At 41.6% G+C, this 22,758-nt stretch overlaps 1 protein-coding gene across 5 annotated transcripts; it reads right to left on the bottom strand.

Annotated features, from left to right (window-relative positions):
• Positions 1-1,568: 1,568 nt before the first annotated feature.
• On the bottom strand, positions 1,569-19,833 carry LOC133622461 (splicing factor U2AF 35 kDa subunit-like). Of its 5 annotated transcripts, XR_012051123.1 has the most exons (9): positions 19,770-19,833; positions 16,869-16,956; positions 16,713-16,779; positions 14,036-14,085; positions 11,908-12,006; positions 11,699-11,832; positions 3,062-3,154; positions 2,797-2,977; positions 1,569-2,031 (listed from the first exon to the last, which is right to left on the bottom strand). XR_012051123.1 is itself a non-coding variant. In XM_072915858.1 (8 exons), exons 1-8 carry the CDS (start codon positions 19,811-19,813, stop codon positions 2,869-2,871), a joined length of 684 nt encoding a protein of 227 aa, XP_072771959.1. In that variant the 5' UTR covers positions 19,814-19,833; the 3' UTR covers positions 1,569-2,868. The 5 variants fall into 5 exon arrangements, 4 of the variants coding, with proteins under 4 accessions (XP_072771959.1, XP_072771961.1, XP_072771962.1 ...); XM_072915858.1 differs by having other exon boundaries at positions 1,569-2,977; XM_072915860.1 differs by lacking the exons at positions 16,869-16,956; positions 19,770-19,833 and adding an exon at positions 14,673-14,743 and having other exon boundaries at positions 1,569-2,977; positions 16,713-16,778.
• Positions 19,834-22,758: the final 2,925 nt, after the last annotated feature.

The raw sequence follows: 22,758 nt of genomic DNA, 5'->3' as shown, positions 1-22,758 counted from the left end.
CCATGCCCAGTGTTCTCTGTTTACATTTTATTGCCAGGACAAGCCAGAACACACGTTTCGCATCTTGACACTTCTCATGACTAATGATACTCACCCACTTTATATTTGTCCACATGGTCTAGCTCGCTGATAAACATGGATTAAAGAAGATAACGTGTTTGACAAAAACACAGATCGTTCATATAATACCAGGAAAAGACTACATTCTGATTTCAAGTGCATATTTAGATATTGCAGCCTTATGGTTATAAAGTAGTCGAAATGCTTTCACTCAATAACCGCCTGTTAGTATTTTCCACATACACTATATTGCCAAAAGTATTTGGCCACCTGCCTTGACTCACATATGAACTTGAAGTGCCATCCCATTCCTGACCCATAGGGTTCTACATGATGTCGGTCCACCTTTTGCAGCTATTACAGCTTCAACTCTTCTGGGATGCGGAGTGTGTTTATAGGAATTTTCGAACATTCTTCCAAAAGCGCATTGGTGAGGTCACACACTGATGTTGGTCGAGAAGGCCTGGCTCTCAGTCTCCGTTCTAATTCATCCCAAAGGTGTTCAGGTCAGGACTCTGTGCAGGCCAGTCAAGTTCATCCACACCAGACTCTGTCATCCATGTCTTTATGGACCTTGCTTTGTGCACTGGTGCACAGTCATGTTGGAAGAGGAAGGGGCCCGCTCCAAATTGTTCACACAAGGTTGGGAGCATGGAATTGTCCAAAATGTTTTTGGTATCCTGGAGCATTCAAAGTACCTTTCACTGGAATTAAGGGGCCAAGCCCAACTCCTGAAAAACAACCCCATACCATAATTCCTCCTCCACCAAATTTCACACTCGGTACAATGCAGTCCGAAATGTAGCGTTCTCCTGGCAAACTCCAAACCCAAACTCGTCCATCAGATTGCCAGATGGAAAAGCGAGTGATTCATCACTCCAGAGAAGGCGTCTCCACTGCTCTAGAGTCCAGTGGCGACGTGCTTTACACCACTGCACCCGACGCTTTGCATTGGACTTGGTGATGTATGCCTTAGATGCAGCTGCGAGGCCATGGAAAACCATTCCATGAAGCTCTCTGCGTACTGTACGTGGGCTAATTGGAAGGTCACATGATGTTTGGAGCTCTGTAGCAACTGACTGTGCAGAAAGTCGGCGACCTCTTTGCACTATGCACTTCAGCATCCGCTGACCCCTCTCTTGTCAGTTTACGTGGCCTACCACTTGGTGGCTGAGTTGCTGTTGTTCCCAAACTCTTCCATTTTCTTATAATAAAGCCGACAGTTAACTTTGGAATGTTTAGGAGCGAGGAAATTTCACGACTGGATTTGTTGCACAGGTGGCATTCTATGACAGTTCCACGCTGGGAATCACTGAGCTCCTGAGAGAGGCTTATTCTTTCACAAATGTTTGTAGAAACAGTCTCCATGCCTAAGTGCTTGATTGTATACACCTGTGGCCGGGCCAAGTGATTAGGACACCTGATTCTCATCATTTGGATGGGTGGCCAAATACCTTTGGCAATATAGTGTAAGTGCACTCCTGGCTTTTCAAAGAGATAAACTGATGCAGAGTAACAAAATCTGTTTTATTGTGAAAGTGACATAATCGTTACATAAAAAAGGGGGACAAAACAAAAATAATTGTCATAATTCATCCATCCATCCATCCATTTTCTACCGCTTAATCCCTTCGGGGTCGCGGGGGGGCGCTGGAGCCTATCTCAGCTACAATCGGGCGGAAGGCGGGGTACACCTTGGACAAGTCGCCACCTCATCACAGGGCCAACACAGATAGACAGACAACATTTACACTCACATTCACACACTAGGGCCAATTTAGTGTTGCCAATCAACCTATCCCCAGGTGCATGTCTTTGGAGGTGGGAGGAAGCCGGAGTACCTGGAGGGAACCCACGCAGTCACGGGGAGAACATGCAAACTCCACACAGAAAGATCCCGAGCCCGGGATTGAACCCAAGACTGCTCGGGACCTTCGTATTGTGAGGCAGACGCACTAACCCCTCTTCATCCATCCATCCATCTTCTTCCGCTTATCCGAGGTCGGGTCGCGGGGGCAGCAGCCTAAGCAGGGAAGCCCAAACTTCCCTCTCCCCAGCCACTTCGTCCAGCTCTTCCTGTGGGACCCCGAGGCGTTCCCAGGCCAGCCGGGAGACATAGTCTTCCCAACGTGTCCTGGGTCTTCCTCGCGGCCTCCTACCGGTCGGACGTGCCCTAAACACCTCCCTAGGGAGGCGTTCGGGTGGCATCCTGACCAGATGCCCGAACCACCTCATCTGGCTCCTCTCGATGTGGAGGAGCAGCGGCTTTACTTTGAGCTCCTCCCGGATGGCAGAGCTTCTCACCCTATCTCTAAGGGAGAGCCCCGCCACCCGGCGGAGGAAACTCATTTCGGCCGCTTGTACCCGTGATCTTGTCCTTTCAGTCATAACCCAAAGCTCATGACCATAGGTGAGGATGGGAACGTAGATCGACCGGTAAATTGAGAGCTTTGCCTTCCGGCTCAGCTCCTTCTTCACCACGACGGACCGATACAGCGTCCGCATTACTGAAGACGCCGCACCGATCCGCCTGTCGATCTCACGATTCACTCTTCCCTCACTCGTGAACAAGACTCCGAGGTACTTGAACTCGTCCACTTGGGGCAAGATCACCTCCCCAACCCGGAGATGGCACTCCACCCTTTTCCGGGCGAGAACCATGGACTCGGACATGGAGGTGCTGATTCTCATCCCAGTCGCTTCACACTCAGCTGCGAACCGATCCAGTGATTCATCAAAACACAAAATACTTTTTCACTGTCGGAGTATTAGAGAAAGAAGTGTTACATGAAAAAGCCTTTTCTTCACTTAAAACCTTCCCGAGCGTTCTCTGTGTCTCGACCGTCGTCTTTCACGGTCCCGTCGTCGGTCCTTGGAACGGGAGCGTCTTTCCCGGGAACGTGAGCGAGAACGTTGCCTGTAGGAAGAAAAAAAAAAAAGATTGTTTAATGACATTGATTTGATTGAATTAATTTAACCCAACTGAATTGGGCGTCCAAACCTTTTTCCGCGGCGTCCGTATAATTCTCGTCTAAGTTCTCTCGATATTGGTTTCAGGTGCATGAAGTTGCAGAAGCCCCCTCTTGTGCACTCTCTGGAAGACAGTGTGCATGACTTGAATCCACCGCCCACATACTGTAGTGTCTATTCTCCTATAAATGTATCTATACGTATACGGTAGTACCTCACTTTTACAAAAATGACGGTGGAATTTTGCCCCAGTTTTCATATACTGATTCAGTTATCATACAGCTCAGTGACGTGCGGTGAGGTTGATGGCTGGTGAGGCACTGACTTCATCAGTCAGATTTACAAACATATGAACCCTAAAGAGTATCTTATTCACCATTTGATTGGCAGCAGTTAACGGGTTATGTTTAAAAGCTCATACCAGCATTCTTCCCTGCTTGGCACTCAGCATCAAGGGTTGGAATTGGGGGTTAAATCACCAAAAATTATTCCCGGGCATGGCGCCGCTGCTGCCCACTGCTCCCCTCACCTCCCAGGGGGTGATCAAGGGGATGGGTCAAATGCAGAGAACAAATTTCACCACACCTAGTGTGTTTGTGACAATCATTGGTACTTTAACTTAACTTTAACTTTACACATACAAACTGTAGCACACAAAAAAGCACATTTAATAAAAAAAACGTTATTATGGTCATACCTTTACTTATAAATGAAGTCCATGCGCCGCTGTTGTGCTGGATTAATGCAACCCCTGACGGGAGTGTTATATCAACTAAAGCCCTCACTTATACTTTCCACGTGCAAGATTGAATCTATTTAAAAAAGTGTAACCGAGGGTTTATAAATGTCGCCTATACTGTATGAAACTACAAAATAACAAACACGGAGGCTCCAGTTTACACGAGGACCACTTTATTTACCTTCTTTCAAAAACCTCCGCTCCACTCCAACGTGTCATCACTTCCGCTCTTAGCGCCTTCAAAATAAGAGCTCAAGGCATATACTACATGTACCTAATGTTGTGGCCCTGCAGTCATTCACAACTCCTCCAACACGAACATTATTGTTTTTGCACTTTTTGGCTTCTTATAAAATAACTTTTTTAAATAGATTCAATCTTGCACGTGGAAAGTTTAAGTGTGGGCTTTAGTTGATATAACACTCCCGTCAGGGGTTGCATTCTACGTCGGGGGTGCAGGAGGCGGGATTACTGCGAGCCTCAGCCAGTGCGTCTTTTGCAGCCGTTTTATGATCGCTCAGCACAAGAAATACGTTACACACATACAGTTGTTGACAAAATACACTGTACATTATATACCTCAGCTAACTAAACTATGGAAATGTATAATATAGTTCATATAGCAATACAGTCTCACTGCACAGCAGGTCAGCAGTTAGCCGAGTCCACAATCCATGGTGAGGCACAACGCAGTGACGTGCCTCAACTGGCTGCTGTTCACCGCACCGTCTCTTCTCAGTATTTGAACGGCAAATGTGAAAATTCAGCGATTTTAAATAAAAATAATCTAAAACTGGTGAAGTTAAATGGCAAATAACTTTATAGTATAATCACTGGATACTTACAACAATTTAATTAAAAAATATATATTTTTACATTTTTTTTCTTTCCATGAGGCAGGTGAGGCGGGGCCTCACCTGCCTCTAGTGGCTGCACGTCACTGATACAGCTAAACATTGCACTGAACAAACTAGTCCATCTGCCCGTGAATTAGTATGTGGAATTGAGTGCTCAAACAAAGAATCTCACACGTTGTTGATGCCGTCTTAGTGATTAATACTGCAAAATAACCTAACATGGGACCAAAGAAACGTGTATGTGCCAACGCTTTAATCAAGAGGATGAGAAACTATTGAATTCAAGAAACAACTTGTAGCAAAGTAAAAAGATTGCATCCATGTTAAAGTTAAAGTTGTCACACACACACTAGGTGTGGCGAAATTATTCTCTGCATTTGACCCATCACCCTCGATCACCCCCTAGGAGGTGAGGGGAGCAGTGAGCAGCAGCGGGGGCCGCGCCCGGGAATCATTTTTGGTGATTTAACCCCCAATTCCAACCCTTGATGCTGAGTGTCAAGCAGAGAGGTAATGGGTCCCATTTGTATAGTCTTTGGTATGACTCAGCCGGGGTTTGAACTCACAACCTACCAATCTCAGGGCGGACACTCTAACCACACTGAGTAGGTCAACTTGAAAGTGAAATGAAAAATTAGAAATAGAATCTATTATCTATTTGAATATAGTTGATCGTCTATATAATCATATAGTTTGTAGATATTTGAATATAGTTGCTATGAATTGGAAAAGAGGTAGGATTAAATACGCTTGGCTTCTTCATACTCCTTTACAAACATGTTGCAAAGAGAAATGTAAATACGTAAATTATGTTAAGTATCATGTTCGAAATAAACTTAAACCAAACCACACCAATTATGTTAGTACCGTATTTTTCGGAGTATAAGTTGCACCGGAGTATAAGTCGCACCTGCCGAAAATGCATAATAAAGAAGGAAAAAAACATATAAATCGCACTGGAGCCCGGTCAAACTATGAAAAAAACTGCGACTTATAGTCCGAAAAATACGGTACATACATTTTAATATAATAGTATAATATATATATTTTATTATTCATTTAATATATTTGTTCATATTTGTTGTTTACATTTAACAAAGAGAGCAGTCTACCAAGTCAAAATCCTTGTGTGTTAAACATACCTGGTAGAGATGTCACGGTATGAACATTTCTTACTGTGGTATTTTTAAAAGCACTCCAATTAAAAAAATTAAACTGAAATCTTTTAACCAAGTTTTTTAATTAATAAAACACAAAACAACACATTCAAAATTATTTCATTTGAAGAAGAAACATTATTGTAGAAACGAAAACTTTTATGTACCTCAAGTAGGAATTTAATGTGCATATGAAAGCAACACAATCCTTAGAAACAAAGTAATATGGCAGAAGCAAAATAATAACATAAATAAAAAATAAATGTGAAAATTGTGCAAGATGGCACCTTAACATAAGAGATAAAGAATGAAAACAAATGTAAGAATTTGGCAAGATGGCCTCTGATGGCCATAAGATGTAACTGACTTTTTTGGCCATATAGATAGAAATAGTGCTCATGTAGGACATCTAGTCTTAAACATAGGGTTGCACAATTATGGCCAAAATAATAAGATAATTTTTAATCAATATGGAAATCACGATTATTAATCAAGATTATCCATTATGTTAGGTCAAACAGTGTTGGGGTGAGGGGGTGAACGCAACGCCATCATGTAGTTTGTAAACTCTAATAAAAAGGCTATTGATAAACATTCTCCATATATTTATTGACAAACATTTGTGTTTTTGTTCATTAATAGTATCAACGTGTCAGGTTTTTCTCATTGCATGATGCCTCTATCTCTATTTTTTACATTTTGATAGAGATAAGTATTTTTTTAAATTTATGTACTTTTTGTGTACATTAACATGTACTAAATGTATATACATGTACATGTTGTATCGGGGCATTCAAGTTTGAGCAGAAATATGTTGAATAGGAATTAACTATACACCATAAAACAATTAAAAAATGCTACGTCACTTGAATGGTTTTCAAAATAATAATTTTGTGACATGCAAAAAACAGCCACAAGTAATATAAAAAACATGGTGTTTACTTTTTGATCTCAATATAAAACACAAAGCAGTTTGGCTAATGACAATAAAGTCAAATAAATAAGCTTTGTTCTTCTCCAACAACAACATGTGGTTCAGTGCACATCTAATACACAATCTTCGTGCCTCTGACAGCTCAGTGTGTTGATACTTCACAGCCTGCACTCAATTCAAAGAAATGACAAAACATTTTAGCTAGTATTGAAGTTATTGGAACACTGACAAAGTTGGTGTCAGAAAAATTTTATGTAAATTATCAAAAAACGTTCCGTTCTCTGAGTTCCCAATGAACAGACAAGAGGCTGTCTTTGTTGCACCAAGCAAAGGCTTGGAAAATTCCATTGTGTACGATGGGAGGAGACGGGAGGGGGTTATCTATTGTCATCAAAGACTTGCCCAAGCTGAATCCAGGACCAGCCCAACAGGTTGACACGTTTCTCCTCAATTGAGTCCAAATTGAATTCTGCCTCTGTTTGATTCTTTGCTTCTTGTCTTGTTTAATAGATGTCATCAGTGTTTGAACCTGACAGTTGGCAATTATATAAAGGACCGGTCACCATTATAACATAAACAAATGGCAAGACTTTATAAACAAGTTGTGGCGGCATTCCCTACACATCGCCTGTTGCATGGTAACTCTCAGTCACAGCGGCTGAGTGAAGGATGCTTTGTTGAGAAAATTAAAGCGACATCTAATATTTTTCTCCTTCGCTGTATACTTTTTGTGTGGGACAAATGCGTCTGTCTTCAATATTGTCCACACCTGTCGCCATCTTATAACAGCAATGCGCTCTTAAACACACGCCAAGACTCCAGGGAAATGAAGCAACCGGCTCCGCTTATTCGAATGGGAAAATCTCCGGAGCAAGGTCCGTGTAGTTGCCGCCATATTTTCTAAAGCCAAATGGCGCTGTGGGCAAGCGCCGGCGCCGCTGCGACTACATTCCCAGGAAGTAAGCATTGTTGCCTAATATTCTTTTATAAATGACATTTTTTCAATAAATCAACTATTACTCACCGGTTAATCATTATACCGTTTACCGTTGCATCCCCAATACCTGGCCAATAAAGCTAATAAAGCTTGATTCTGATTCTAAAAAGAAAGAATCGTTTGACTAGTGACTAGTCGACTAATCAAAAAAATGTATGGTTAACAAGTTGACTATTAAAATAATCGTTAGTTGCGGTCCTAAGTTAAGGGGGAACATTATCACCAGACCTATGTAAGCGTCAATATATACCTTGATGTTGCAGAAAAAAGACCATATATTTTTTTAACCGATTTCCGAACTCTAAATGGGTGAATTTTGGCGAATTAAACGCCTTTCTAATATTCGCTCTCGGAGCGATGACGTCACAACGTGACGTCACAACGGGAAGCAATCCGCCATTTTCTCAAACACCGAGTCAAATCAGCTCTGTTATTTTCCGTTTTTTCGACTGTTTTCCGTACCTTGGAGACATCATGCCTCGTCGGTGTGTTGTCGGAGGGTGTAACAACACGAACAGGAACGGATTCAAGTTGCACAAGTGGCCCAAAAGATGCGAAAGTGGCAAGAAATTGGACGTTTGTTCCATACACTTTACCGACGAAAGCTATGCTACGACAGAGATGGCAAGAATGTGTGGATATCCTGCGACACTCAAAGCAGATGCATTTCCAACGAAAAAGTCAAAGAAATCTGCCGCCAGACCCCCATTGAATCTGCCGGAGTGTGTGAGCAATTCAGGGACAAAGGGCCTCGGTAGCACGGCAAGCAATGGCGGCAGTTTATTCCCGCAGACGAGCGAGCTAAACCCCCCTGGATGTCTTGGCTCACACCATCCCAAGATGATCAAGAGAAGAATATCGACCCTAGCTTCCCTGGCCTGCTGACATGAGGGTATGTCTCCAGAATATATTAATTGATGAAAATTGGGCTGTCTGCACTCTCAAAGTGCAAGTTGTTGCCAAATGTATTTCATATGCTGTAAACCTAGTTCATAGTTGTTAGTTTCCTTTAATGCCAAACAAACACATACCAATCGTTGGTTAGAAGGCGATCGCCGAATTCGTCCTCGCTTTCTCCCGTGTCGCTGGCTGTCGTGTCGTTTTCGTCGTTTTCGCTTGCATACGGTTCAAACCGATATGGCTCAATAGCTTCAGTTTCTTCTTCAATTTCGTTTTCGCTACCTGCCTCCACACTACAACCATCCGTTTCAATACATGCGTAATCTGTTGAATCGCTTAGGCCGCTGAAATCCGAGTCTGAATCCGAGCTAATGTCGCTATACCTTGCTGTTCTAACCGCCATGTTTGTTTTTATTGGCATCACTGTGTGACGTCACAGGAAAATGGACGGGTGTATATAACGATGGTTAAAATCAGGCATTTTGAAGCTTTCTTTAGGGATATTGCGTGATGGGTAAAATTTTGAAAAAAACTTCGAAAAATAAAATAAGTCACTGGGAACTGATTTTTAATGGTTTTAACCCTTCTGAAATCGTGATAATGTTCCCCTTTAACTATATATCAGTATGTTACTTATGAAATTATTTTTCCCAATCATTTTGGAACTTGCAAGCGTATTTCTTCTTCTTACTCGTCGTCACCATGTCTCTTCTTCGTTCTTCTGCTTTGTCTCCTTCTTGTTGTGTGTGCAGTTGTGCACTGAGCTCCAAAAGCCGTATATGTTATTGTAGCGTCCCGGATTCTGGGTATTTGTTCCGTTGTGTTTATGTTGTGTTACGGTGCGGATGTTCTCCCAAAATGTGTTTGTCATTCTTGTTTGGTGTGGGTTGGCAGTGTAGCGCATATTAGTAACCGTGTTAAAGTTGTTTATACGGCCACCGCCAGTGTGACCTGTATGGCTATTGATCAAGTATGCCTTGCATTCACTTGTGTGTGTGTGTGTGCTTGAAATTAACGTTATCATTAAACCATTTAAAAGATCATACAACGTGTCAGCATTTCTTGACATCTTCGAATAAAGACCATTGTTAAACCCGTCCAACGCTACATTATTATGTGACTGGGCCGGCACGCTGTTTATATGGAGGAAAAGCCGACGCCTGGACAGCATGCGGCTGTTAAGCGGTGAAGGTTTCAGGTGAGAGAGGACACTAACGGCCGTGCCTTTAAAGGCACACCCCCAATATTGTTGTCCGGGTGGAAATCGGGAGAAATTCGGGAGAATGGTTGCCCCGGGAGATTTTCGGGAGGGGCACTGAAATTCGGGAGTCTCCCGGGAAAATCGTGAGGGTTGCCAAGTATGACCAACACATCTATCACAGTGGCGACAACCATGACCAGCAAATTTTACTAAAATAAAGCCTTGTTTTCTCCAGATCTAACATTTCTGAGAATCAAAAGTACAAACAGAATCAATTTTACACATTTTAAACTGTTGTCAGACATAGAATATCTGTGACTTATTTGAGTACAGATTCATACCAACCCACTATCTGCACGACAGGCACTTATCGCCGCAGAGACAAATGCCGTAATGACACTGAAGTAAGGCTGCACAATTAATCGAGCTTTAATCACGATTACGATTCTGGCTGCCACGTTTAAATGAAGGAGACCGTCGGCAATATTAACTTTTTAAAAGCATGCTGCGCTTCGTATTAAAACAAGCACTTTCAGAACCGCAGCGGCAGAGAACAGCTTTCTGAAGAGCGCCCTCGCCCACACCACAGGCCATTATGAGCACAAAACGCGATTAAACATGAACAATTATATTAACTTACCGCATTTTTCGGAGTATAAGTCGCACCGGCCGAAAATGCATAATAAAGAAGGAAAAAAACATATATAAGTCGCACTGGAGTATAAGTCGCATTTTGTGGGGAAATTTATTTGATAAAACGCGACCCCAAAGGGAATAAGCGGTAGAAAATGGATGGATGAATGGAAAACCCAACACCAAGAATAGACCTTTGAAAGGCAATTTAAAATAAATGAAGAATAGTGAACAACAGGCTGGGTTGTATATCGTAGCGTCCCGGAAGAGTTAGTGCTGCAAGGGGTTCTGGGTATTTGTTATGTTGTGTTTATGTTGTGTTACGGAGCGGATGTTCTCCCGAAACGTGTTTGTCATTCTTGTTTGGTGTGGGTTCACAGTGTGGCGCATATTTGTAACAGTGGTAAAGTTGTTTATACGGCCACCCTCAGTGTGACCTGTATGGCCGTTGACCAAGTATGCATTGCATTTACTTGTGTGTGTGAAAAGCCGTAGATATTATGTGATTGAGTCGGTACGCAAAGGCAGTGCCTTTAAGGTTTATTGGCGCTCTGTACTTCTCCCTACGTCCGTGCACACATCAGCGTTTTAAAAAGTCATAAATTTCACTTTTTGACACTGATACCGATAATTTTGGAACCGATACCGATCATTTCCGTTATTACATTTTAAAGCATTTATCGGCCGATAATATCGGCAGTCCGATGTTATCGCACATCCCTACTGTGACTGACTGAAAAGCGGGTTCACTGCATTCAGTTACTTCTAATGTTAAGTAAACACACTCAGGTGCCGAGAGCAATGCACAGAGTGAGACCTATTTCTCCCTGTTTGAAGTGCGAGATGAAAGAACAAACACACAGACAGCAATTTATCGATGCCAGCAAAGTATTTCAACTTAATTTTCATTAATCATTCGATTGATTTATTGACTTATTGACTATTGGCTTAAACGTTTTCCAATGTGCAAGTATAGTATTTGTTATTAATATACTGACTGCTTCCACTGCAGCGCACATAAACATGTGGTTTCCTTTAACACTTTTGATTGGCTAGGAGGCAATTCTGATTAGCGACCATGTCTGTCACTCAAATGCTAGTGACGGCGGAGAGATGAAAAAAAAACCTTGCCTCTTGCAGTTTGGTAATCACGCTAATTAAAACCTCGATGTTGGTTCGATATCGATTAATCGTGCAGCCCAACTTCATGGTTTGCATTACGGTGAACTGTGGTGATAGAGGTTGCTCACCCCATTTCGTACTGGCGGCAACAAGCTTCCCTGAAGTCCGTGACTGGGGAAAGCTCGGCGTGGACGGGCTGAGCATTAAACCAGCGGTTGTTCAAGTCCATGACTGCTTTTTCTGCATCCTCTTCACGGCGGAACTGCACACAAAATTGTCAAAGAAGGTGGTTGGTTCCAGGCCTTCTCATAGAACTTTATGGCAATTTGCTACGTACCTTGACGTAGACGCTGCCAACAAGATGGTCACCCAAATTGTCACACACATTCATCTCCTCCACCTCCCCATATTTCTCTTCCATCTCTGTGAAGACCTCCTGCACAAACACAATTTGGGGTTTGTGCAACTTTTTCAGGGTCCGATACAAGCACTTTGCAAGATCTAGTTTTATGTTTTCTTTACAGATATGGTAAATTATTATTCATACAAACCTGTTTGACTAGGGTTGTCAAAAGTATCATATACTCTGATACTAACACGCAAAAATACACCGATAAATGCTTTTTTCAGTATTGTCAGTACCGAAAAATATACAACACTTTCTCCTCTGCGAGCCGCATCAATTCTCAGCAGTGTTTCCCATATGTGTACTTATTCTTGGAAGCCTGTCACGAATGCAGATTACACGCTTTCCAGTCCACCCTTGCTTTTAAACAAACAATAATGGAAGTGTGGTAGTGTAGAATAACGGGAGATGCGGCATAACTCAGCTTCACAACACACCTCCTATGCAGCTGATTTGCCACAAAATAAAACGTAGCAGAAATGATCTGTGATGCACTTTAGCATCACAGATATATATACAGTCGCGATCAAAAGTTGACATAGACTTGTAAAGAACATAATGTCATGGCTGTCTTGAGTTTCCAATCATTTCTACAACTCTTATTTTTTTGTGATAGAGTGATTGGAGCACATACTTGTTTGTCACAAAAAAAACATTCATGAAGTTTGATTCTTTTATGTATTTATCATGAGTCTACTGAAAATGTGACCAAATCTGCTGGGTCAAAAGTATACATACAGCAATGTTAATATTTGGTTACATGTCACTTGGCAAGTTTCACTGCAATAAGGCGCTTTTGGTAGCCATCCACAAGCTTCTGGTTGAATTTTTGACCACTCCTCTTGACAAAATTGGTGCAGTTCAGCTAAATTTGTTAGTTTTCTTACTTGGACTTGTTTCTTCAGCATTGTCCACACGTTTAAGTCAGGACTTTGGGAAGGCCATTCCAAAACCTTAATTCTAGCCTGATTTAGCCATTCCTTTACCACTTTTGACGTGTGTTTGGGGTCATCGTCCTGTTAGAACACCCAAATGCGCCCAAGACCCAACCTCCTGGCTGATGATTTTAGGTTGTCCTGAAGAATTTGGAGGTAATCCTCCTTTTTCATTGTCCCATTTAAAAGCACCAGTTCCATCGGCAGCAAAACAGGCCCAGAGCATAATACTACCACCACCATGCTTGACGGTAGGAGTGGTGTTCTTGGGATTAAAGGCCTCACCTTTTCTCCTCCAAACATATTGCTGGGTATTGTGGCCAAACAGCTCAATTTTTGTTTCATCTGACCACATAACTTTCCTCCAGAAGGTCTTATCTTTATCAATGTGATGTCAGATGAAACAAAAATGTAGCTGTTTGGCCACAATACCCAGCAATATGTTTGGAGGAGAAAATGTGAGGCCTTTAATCCCAGGAACACCATTCCCACCGTCAAGCATGGTGGTGGTAGTATTATGCTCTGGGCCTGTTTGGCTGCCAATGGAACTGGTGCTTTACAGAGAGTAAATGGGACAATGAAAAAGGAGGTTTACCTCCAAATTCTTCAGGACAACCTAAAATTATCAGCCAGGGGGTTGGGTCTTGGGCGCAGTTGGGTGTTCCAACAGGACAATGACCCCAAACATACGTCAAAAGTGGTAAAGGAATGGCCAAATCAGGCTAGAATTAAGGTTTTAGAATGGCCTTCCCAAAGTTCTGACTTAAACTTGTGGACAATGCTGAAGAAACAAGTCCATGTCAGAAAACCAACAAATTTAGCTCAACTGGACCAATTTTGCCATGAGGAGTGGTCAAAATTTCAACCAGAAGCTTGTGGATGGCGACCAAAAGCGCGTTACTGCAGTGAAACTTGCCAAGGGACATGTAACGAAATATTAACATTGCTGTATGTATACTTTTGACCCGGCAGATTTGGTCACATTTTCAGTAGACCCATAATAAATTCATAAAAGAACAGAAAAAATGTAAAGCTTGCGCCATCTAAATAAGTGCACTGGCGGGGTAGTTGTTACATAGTGACACGCTGGGAAATGAGGAAGAGCGACGCAAAAGGTCACTCACCTCAAAGAACTCGTCGTAGTGCTCTTGCATTTCCACATCACTGACGGCACCTACAAAATGAGAACACAGCACTGTCAAAAACCTCAGCTTCCCCAAAGTCCACAAACTTTGACATTTTACCTGTTGATGTGAAATAACAAAGTTTGGTGTGTGTGTGTGTTCTGTTCATATTAACGAGCAAGTTGGCTTTGTCTTCAAGGTACAATGTGTCACTGTGACTATGACCTCAATTATTGATCGGGTTCTAGATGTACTCATTACAGAGTTTGGGATCAGCGCCCTGTGTCAGTAGATCAGATTACGTGTGTGTTAAGTGTCAAAGGAGTCTAAAGCAAACAGGCTCGGACAAACAGGCCTAGTATGTCACGGCCAATCCAAGGAGAGTTAAACCAGGGATAGACATGGGCAAGAGAACCCTAGGAATCGACCCTTCTTGGATGTTCCATTAATTCGACATCAGCAACATTTCAAAAGAAAAGACATTGTAGGAATATACGCACCACACAGGCACAACTAGACAGGAAACTGCACATGTTCCGTTGGTTTGAAGTCTGGCCAAATTGTTACGAATATTGTGGGATTCGGTAACATTATTGCAGTCAATGCTGGAGGGTCCTGGGTACGAGGAAGAACTTACAGTGCGAACCACCAGCAGACTTGGGCACAGTTTTCAAGGTTATGAAGGTAAATGTTCAAGAGGGAAATGGTCTGAAATACAAAACGTAAACTTGTGTGACATACAGAAACCAGAATGTGGAGCTGGGGAGGGAAAACACATTATTAAATGTCTCAGGACAATAGTTACACCTTCTCAGTTAATCATATTGGAGATATTGAAGAGTGGCTTTGCATGTGCGAGCAACAAAGCCAGAGGGCTAATGGCGGTACGTTTTTTAACTTGATTTTCCTGCTTTGAGAACTTGGCGAACCCGAGACAAATCTCATCGTGACTTTGCAAGGAAAAACAGGACAGAGATGCCAGTTTTTTTCCCCCCTGTTCCAAGGTCGGGCGTCTAATCAGAATGCTGATAAAGATAAAACGTACACTTTTGACCAGCTCGGGCAAAATATTGAGGTATCATATTGCAGATAGGAACGACAAGTATAAAATAGAGTTTAAAACGGCAAAATGACCGAAGTCTCCTTTTACGGCCTTATGTTGCCACTGCAAAAACTGAAATCTAAGTAAGATTAAACATCTCAAATAAGGGTGATAATTGCTTATTTTCTGTCTGATAAGATAATTCTTCTCACTGAGCAGATTTTATGTTAGTGGTTTACTTGTTTTAAGGGTTTTGGTCCTAAATGATCTTAGTAAGATATTACAGCTTGTTGCTGAGATTTTATGACCTATATTGAGTAAAACATGCTTGAAACTAGAATATCAACTGTTGCAAAGCTGTGTCATCAACACTCACAAGTATAAAACTACTTTTTAAAGTAATCATTTCTTACTTGAAGCATGAAAAAAAACAATCATGATGCCAAGCGCATATCATTATGTCAAGATCGATAATCGATTTAAACTATTATACAAACATGGTGTCTGGTTCAAATATAGAGATGAGGGTCTTTAATTTGACCTGCTGTTGTACTCTGTCTCAAAGTGTTAACATGTGCTCAATGTTTCCTTACCATTATTGCTATGTTGTCTATTACCATTGTTGGCATTTTGTCTATTACCATTGTTGGTATATTCATTATTCCTACATTGTTGATACAAATTATTGTTACAGTGTAATAATTATTGTTACCTGTGGTAATGCCACTATGATACAACATCTGTATTATAATCCTTGAACAAAGTAACAGTAAAACTCATGTGAATAATCACTGAATGGAGAACTGGGGGTGGGATTAAATAAATTATCTTCTTCCCACTCCCTTTCAGGCAAAACTGGACAATCATGCATTACATACTATACATTACCCTTTGCACTATATTAATTTATATTATTATGTGTTGTCAACTTTGTACTTTTTTATGTCATTGTCTGAAATAAATAAATAAATAAAAAAAATAAAATAAATGAAGATAATGGCACTAGCATTTACTTAATTTAAGAATATTTTTCAACATATTGAGCAAAAAGGTCTCTTTTTTTTCTACCAAGAAAAGTGCACTTGTTATTAGTAAGAATATACTTATTTTAAGGTATTTTTGGGTTCATTGAGGTTAGCTAATTTGACTTGTTTTGGAAAGTCATGACAAGCCGAATTGTCTTGTTCTATTGGCAGATAATTTTGCTTAGTTCAAATAAAATACCCCTAATTTTTGTATTTTTTTCTTCTTGTTTTTGAACACTGACTTTTTGCAGTGCAGTAAACCCCCACAATATGTTGTAAATGCATTGCAGTGTGTTTGGCGTTGTTATTGTATGTGTGTGTGTGGCGACCGACAAAGTGCCAGTCATGCGCAGATGTGTGTGTTTTACCAACCAGGAGACACAAAGGATAACGATACAACCAACCAACAAGTCTGAAGTCACGTGTGCAGTTTACTGTTTAACGAGCTCGCCTGTTAGTGGTGTACTTTTCCCCACCAAATGTTTGTTTTAGGCGTTGCCTCACCAGCTGACGCGCAGGACCAGACGTGCATTGTTTGTTTACTCCTGTGCTGTGTAGCATGTGGCTGTTTCTTTTTGTAGCATATCACAAGTGTAAAAGCAAGACTTACAGCGCGTTGCGTCGGCTGTCTGTGCACTGTTCTGAGGGTTGCGGTAGACGTTCTGAATCAATATCGTCTGGAGAGAAAAAAAACAAAGTTTAAAAGACAAATCAAGCGTGCAGTGAGTGACGTTGGTAGCAATTGCACAACAGCAGTGTTCTAAACCTGGCTGAAGGTTGGTTTGTTGTGCAATCTTGAACAGCGATCTCCATGTCTGCAAGCTCCAATTTTGAAATAGAAGGAACAATTGACCCTGTGGGAAAAAAATGGGACATTGATTGATTGATTGATTGAAACTTTTATTAGTAGATTGCACAGTGAAGCACATATTCCGTACAATTGACCACTAAATGGTAACACCCGAATAAGTTTTTCAACTTGTTTAAGTCGGGGTCCACTTAAATTGATTCATGATACAGATATATACTATTAGATATATACTATCATCATAATACAGTCTAGGGATGTCCCGATCCGATATTTGGATCGGATCGGCCGCCGATATTTGCCAAAAAATGCGTATCGGCAAGGCATGGGAAAATACCGATCCAGATCCAGTTTTTAAAAAAACTCCGGTCCGTGTTTTCCAACGCACCTATCTAAATAATACATTCTACTTTTCTGCTGCTCCCTAATATCCGTTCCGCATTTTCCAGCACGCTTTCAACACATCCACAGGTCTGTGGATTCTCACGCAGTTGCTTTTAGCTGCTGGCATTACACGACAGGCTCTTCTCACTCTTTCCTGTGTCTTCCTCTCACAGACAGCAAGCGCACCTTCTTACACACGTCACATACTGTCACGACATACGTCACATACGTATACGCCCTCCCCGAGCAGAGAGGTAGCATGACTAACGTTAGCTGTGATGCTAGCGCAGCCGTGCTAGCAAAGCTCCCTCTAAGGTGCGCGCCTGTGCAATTGCGCACGGCAAATCTATGCCGCGCACGGCAAATCTATGCCACGCACAAAATCAAAAAAAAAAAAAAAGCGCATAACAATTTTCGACACACGGACACGACAGAGAAAACAGTTTTCGTCATCATTGTTCAAATATTGTAACGTCTGTCGAGACGCTTATCTCCATTCGGTGCCACACGTCCACACCATCAAAATGCCGAGGCAAACATTTCCAGATCAACACCGTATGAAAAAATTAGTGATTTTTTTTAGTTGTGATTTCCTTCTCTGCATGAAAGTTTAAAAGTAGCATATATTAATGCAGTATGAAGAAGAATGTTTTAATGTAGACACATAGAATCATCATACTGCTGTGATTATATGCATCAAGTGTTCATTCAAGGCTAAGGCAAAATATCCACATATATATGGTGTATCGTGACATGGACTAAACATATCCACATATATATGGTGTATCGTGACATGGCCTTAAAATATCGCAATATTAAAAAAAGGCCATATCGCCCAGCCCTAGTTCAATGATGCCATTTCTGTTTGTCATGTATAATTTTGTCTATTTTGTGTTTATCCTTGAATAAACAGGTCAATTTCTTGTTACCAACCATTGTGTATTATTCAAACTCCCCTAATTCAGCTGGCTAGTTGTTATCAAGAGTACTAAAACCCTTTTCAACATGATTCTGACAACTAAGTAGGCTAAATAACTTTAAACTTCAATACATGCTCGGATAGGCCAGTATCGGTCAGTATCGGTATCGGTCGGTATCGGATCGGAAGTGCAAAAACAATATAGGTATCGGATCGGAAGTGCAAAAACCTGGATCGGGACATCCCTAATACAGTCATCACACAAGATAATCATCAGAGTATTTACATTGAATTATTTACATTATTTACAATCCGGGGTGTGGGACGTGGAGGGGGTTAGGTTTGGTTGTTATCATCACTTCAGTCATCAACAATTGAGAACAGAGAAATGGACATTGAAACAGTGTAGGATTGACTTAGTAGGATATGTACAGCAAGTAGTGGCGATAGAGAGAGAGATCAGAAAGCATAAGAAAAAGTATCTACATTTGATTATTTACATTTCATTATTTACAATCCAAAAACATGCACCTGGGGATAGGTTGATTGGCAACACTAAATTGGCCCTAGTGTGTCAATGTGAGTGTGAAAGTTGTCTGTCTATCTGTGTTGGCCCTGTGATGAGGTGGCGACTTGTCCAGGGTGTACCCCGCCTTCCGCCCGATTGTAGCTGAGATAGGCTCCAGCGCCCCCCGTGACCCCGAAGGGATTAAGCGGTAGAAAATGGATGGATGGATATTTACAATCCGGGGAGGGTGTTAGTTTAGGGTTGAAGTTGCCTGGAGGTGTACTTTTAGTGCGGTTTTGAAGGAGGATAGAGATGCCCTTTTTTTTTACACCTGTTGGGAGTGCATTCCACATTGATGTGGCATAAAAAGAGAATGAGTTAAGACCTTTGTTAGATCGGAATCTGGGTCATAGTCATAAGCTTGACAATTTCACATAAGTCACCTGTTATATTGACATTTTCTATACATAAAAAAAAACATTGACAGTGTTTTTTAAACAGAAGAATGAAAACATCGTAATGCATGGCGAACATATCAATAAATAGTAGCATACAAATGTGCTGCTCGTCTTTACCATGAATTGATTTACGTGGACCCCGACTGAAACAAGTTGAACAACTTATTGGGGTGTTACCATTTAGTGGTCAATTGTACGGAATATGTACTGTACTGTGCAATCTACTAATACAAGTTTCAATCAATCAAAAAAAGTGAAGTGAAACCAAAACAATCAAGTGAAAAGCACCTAAATTAGCAGACACCTTCGTAATCGATTCAAAACAAAACTGGGATTAAAAAGTAGTTGAATAATGGTCAAATGTTGCGAGAAAGGCACATTGCAGCTACAGGTTTGCAAAAATGGAACTCACGATGGGGTTCATTCATTGGCTTAGCTCAGCACTAGCATCAGCTTCACTGGGCCATTCAGTTGAAGCGTCGCTATAAATGAGCCTCGCTGCTAGTTTTTAGTTACGCTACAAATGTGTATTACATTTCGTCCATAATTTTTTAAAAGTCATCTCAAATAAAGCAGGTAGTAAAACTTACTTGTCTTTTTCTGTGCCGAAAATAGATGCCAGATACTCCGCCATTTTGGCTGACGCTGTGGAATGACGTCATCACGTAAAGAGCGATGGGCGTGCCTTGGTTGCAATGACACATTCACCCATACAGTGGCGCGCCTGTCAAGTGTTTTATTATTTTATTTACCATTCAGAAATATGTCTTTTTAATACATATGTAACTGATGTAACTTCTGTATCTGAATGATTAAAGTTGGATAAGTGTGAGCTGATAGCTCCTAAAATTTGGAAATTTGGTCCAAAATTAGGGATGTCCGATTATGGCTTTTTGCCAAATCCGATATTCCGATATTGTCCAACTCTTTTTGTGTGCTTTACTTCAACAATTCTAAAAAAAAAAAAAATCCAGGATTTTCCAGAATTCCTGGTTTTCCAAAGCCTTATTTCAACCCTTTTTTCTGGCGTCTACTCCTTCCACATTTTTAAACGTATTTCAACCGTTCTACCGTCAAAACCATCCTCTTAATCAGGGGGAAAAAACTATGTTTTTTCCCGGTTTTCACGAAATTCCAGGAATTCCGTAATACCATTTCTCAATTCAACATGTTACTCCTTCAACATTTCCCGACCGATCTGAAAAATTCCAAAACCAACCATTTCAACTCATTCAGACCGTTCAAGTTTATTCCAAAAATTCCCAATTTTTTGGGGAAATTCCCATTGAAGTCAATGGGGCATTCTTCAAAGTTCCACAACTCCCACATTTTATGTCTGATTCAAATTGTTTCAACATCAAAATATTCAGCCTGGTCAGGAATTGTGTGCTCTACTTCAACCATTCTAAAAAAAAAAAAAAAATTTCCAGTATTTCAGTTTAACTTCAGCTTTGGAGCATTCACACGCAATTCCTTCAGGAAGTGCCTCATCATTTAAAAAAAAAATTGAAATCCTTATATATAAACGTTAAACATTTTAACCCACAAAACAAAACAAAAATGTAACACTTTTTGCAGAAAGTCAAAATTATTGGCTACAATGAGCACGTTTTGCAGTGCACAGCTTTTCAAAGCGGGGCTTGAAGCATGATACTGATAAAGCATGTTCCCCTAGCTCAGGGGTCGGCAACATTTACCACTCAAAGAGCCATTTTGACCCATTTCCACAAATTAAAGAAAACAATGGGAGCCACAAAACTCTTTTGAAATTTAAAATGAAATAACACTACATACAAAGTTTTGTTTTGTTTTGTGCTATGTATAAACCAGGGGTCTCAGACACGCGGCCCGCACCTTAATATGGAAATGTAATGTTAGTGCGGCCCGCAAGTTTTATATGAAGGGCACTTGACAGCGTCACACTTGCCAACCCTCTCGATTTTTCCGGTAGACTCCCGAATTTCAGGGAAACTATTCTCTCAAATGTATGCTGATTTTCACCCAAACAACAATAATAAGGGCGTGCCGTGATGTCACTACCTTTAGCGCCCTCTACGGCTTGAACAAACAGCTTGCCAGCCCAGTTACGTGTTATATGAGGCTTCTGCAGACACACATAGGTGAATGCCATGCATACTTGGTTAACAGCCATACAGATCACACTGAGGGTGGCGATATAAACAACTTTAATACTCTTACTAATATGCGCCACACTGTGAACCCACACCAAACAAGAATGACAAACACATTTCGGGAGAACATCCGCACCGTAACACAACAGAACAAATACCCAGAATCCCATGCATCCCTAACTCTTCCGGGCTACTTTATACACCCCCGCTACCACCAAATCAAATCAAATCAAATCAACTTTATTTATAAAGCACATTTAAAATTTACCACAGGGGTAGCCAAAGTGCTGTACAATGAGCAGGTTAAAAGATAAAACGAGTACCGAGCAAACACAACACAACACAAACAGAACACGATAAAAAATAAATAATTAAAATAGAATTAATAAAAACATAAAAACAGGATCACAGCAGGTGTATTATGGGGCGCCATTGCAGGATGGATATCACTCAGTGTTAAAAGCCATGGAATAAAAGTATGTTTTTAAGAGAGATTTAAAAACAGGAAGAGAGGAGGCTTGTCTAACACTCAGGGGTAGGTCGTTCCAGAGCTTGGGAGCAGCAACGGCGAAAGCTCTGTCACCTCTAAGCTTCAGCCTTGTGTCAGGGACCGTCAACAGCAGCTGATCCGCTGATCTTAAGGATCGGGTGGGGCAGTAAGGCCCCACCAAAGCCCGCCCCCCCCCCCCCCCCCCCCCCCCCCACACACACACACACATCAACAACATCCCCCAACCCCCCGTGCGTAGATTGAGGTGGGCGGGGTTTGGTGGTAGCAGGGTGTGTAATGTAGCCCGGAAGAGTTAGGGATGCATGGGATTCTGGGTATTTGTTCTGTTGTGTTTATGTTGTGTTACGGTGTGGATGTTCTCCCGAAATGTGTTTGTCATTCTTGTGGGTTCACAGTGTGGCGCATATTAGTAAGAGTGTTATAGTTGTTTATACGGCCACCGTCAGTGTGATCTGTATGGCTGTTGAACAAGTATGCCTTGCTGTCACTTAGTGTGTGAGCAGACAAAATGTGACTGGGCCGGCACGCTGTTTCTTAGGTGAAAAAGCGGACGCGACGACAGGTTGTAGAGGACGCAAAATGCAGTGCCATCACGGCACGCCCTCAATTTTGTTGTCCGGGTGAAAATCGGAGAATGTTTGCCCTGGGAGAGGCAGTGAAATCCGGAAGTCTCCCGGAAAAATCGGGAGGGTTGGCAAGAATGCAGCTGAGCCGCATCAGAGTGGTCAAAGAGCCGCATGCGGCTCCGGAGCCGCGGGTTGCCGACCCCTGCCCTAGCTCAACCCCCATCGCACCACCTCTCCCACCTCCGCCCCACTACTTGAGACAAAAATGGGTTATAAGGTTACACTGCAGTCATCCGTTTATGGTTTCCGATACGTGACCAACGTCTTCCTACACCGTTGAACACTTACAGAGAGGCCAAAAGGAACTCAC

This window comes from Nerophis lumbriciformis, linkage group LG23 (genome assembly GCF_033978685.3).
Source record: "Nerophis lumbriciformis linkage group LG23, RoL_Nlum_v2.1, whole genome shotgun sequence".
Classification (NCBI taxonomy): domain Eukaryota; kingdom Metazoa; phylum Chordata; class Actinopteri; order Syngnathiformes; family Syngnathidae; genus Nerophis; species Nerophis lumbriciformis.
The sequence above is the reverse complement of the archived record's forward strand: the minus strand, read 5'-3'. Positions and strand labels throughout refer to the sequence as shown.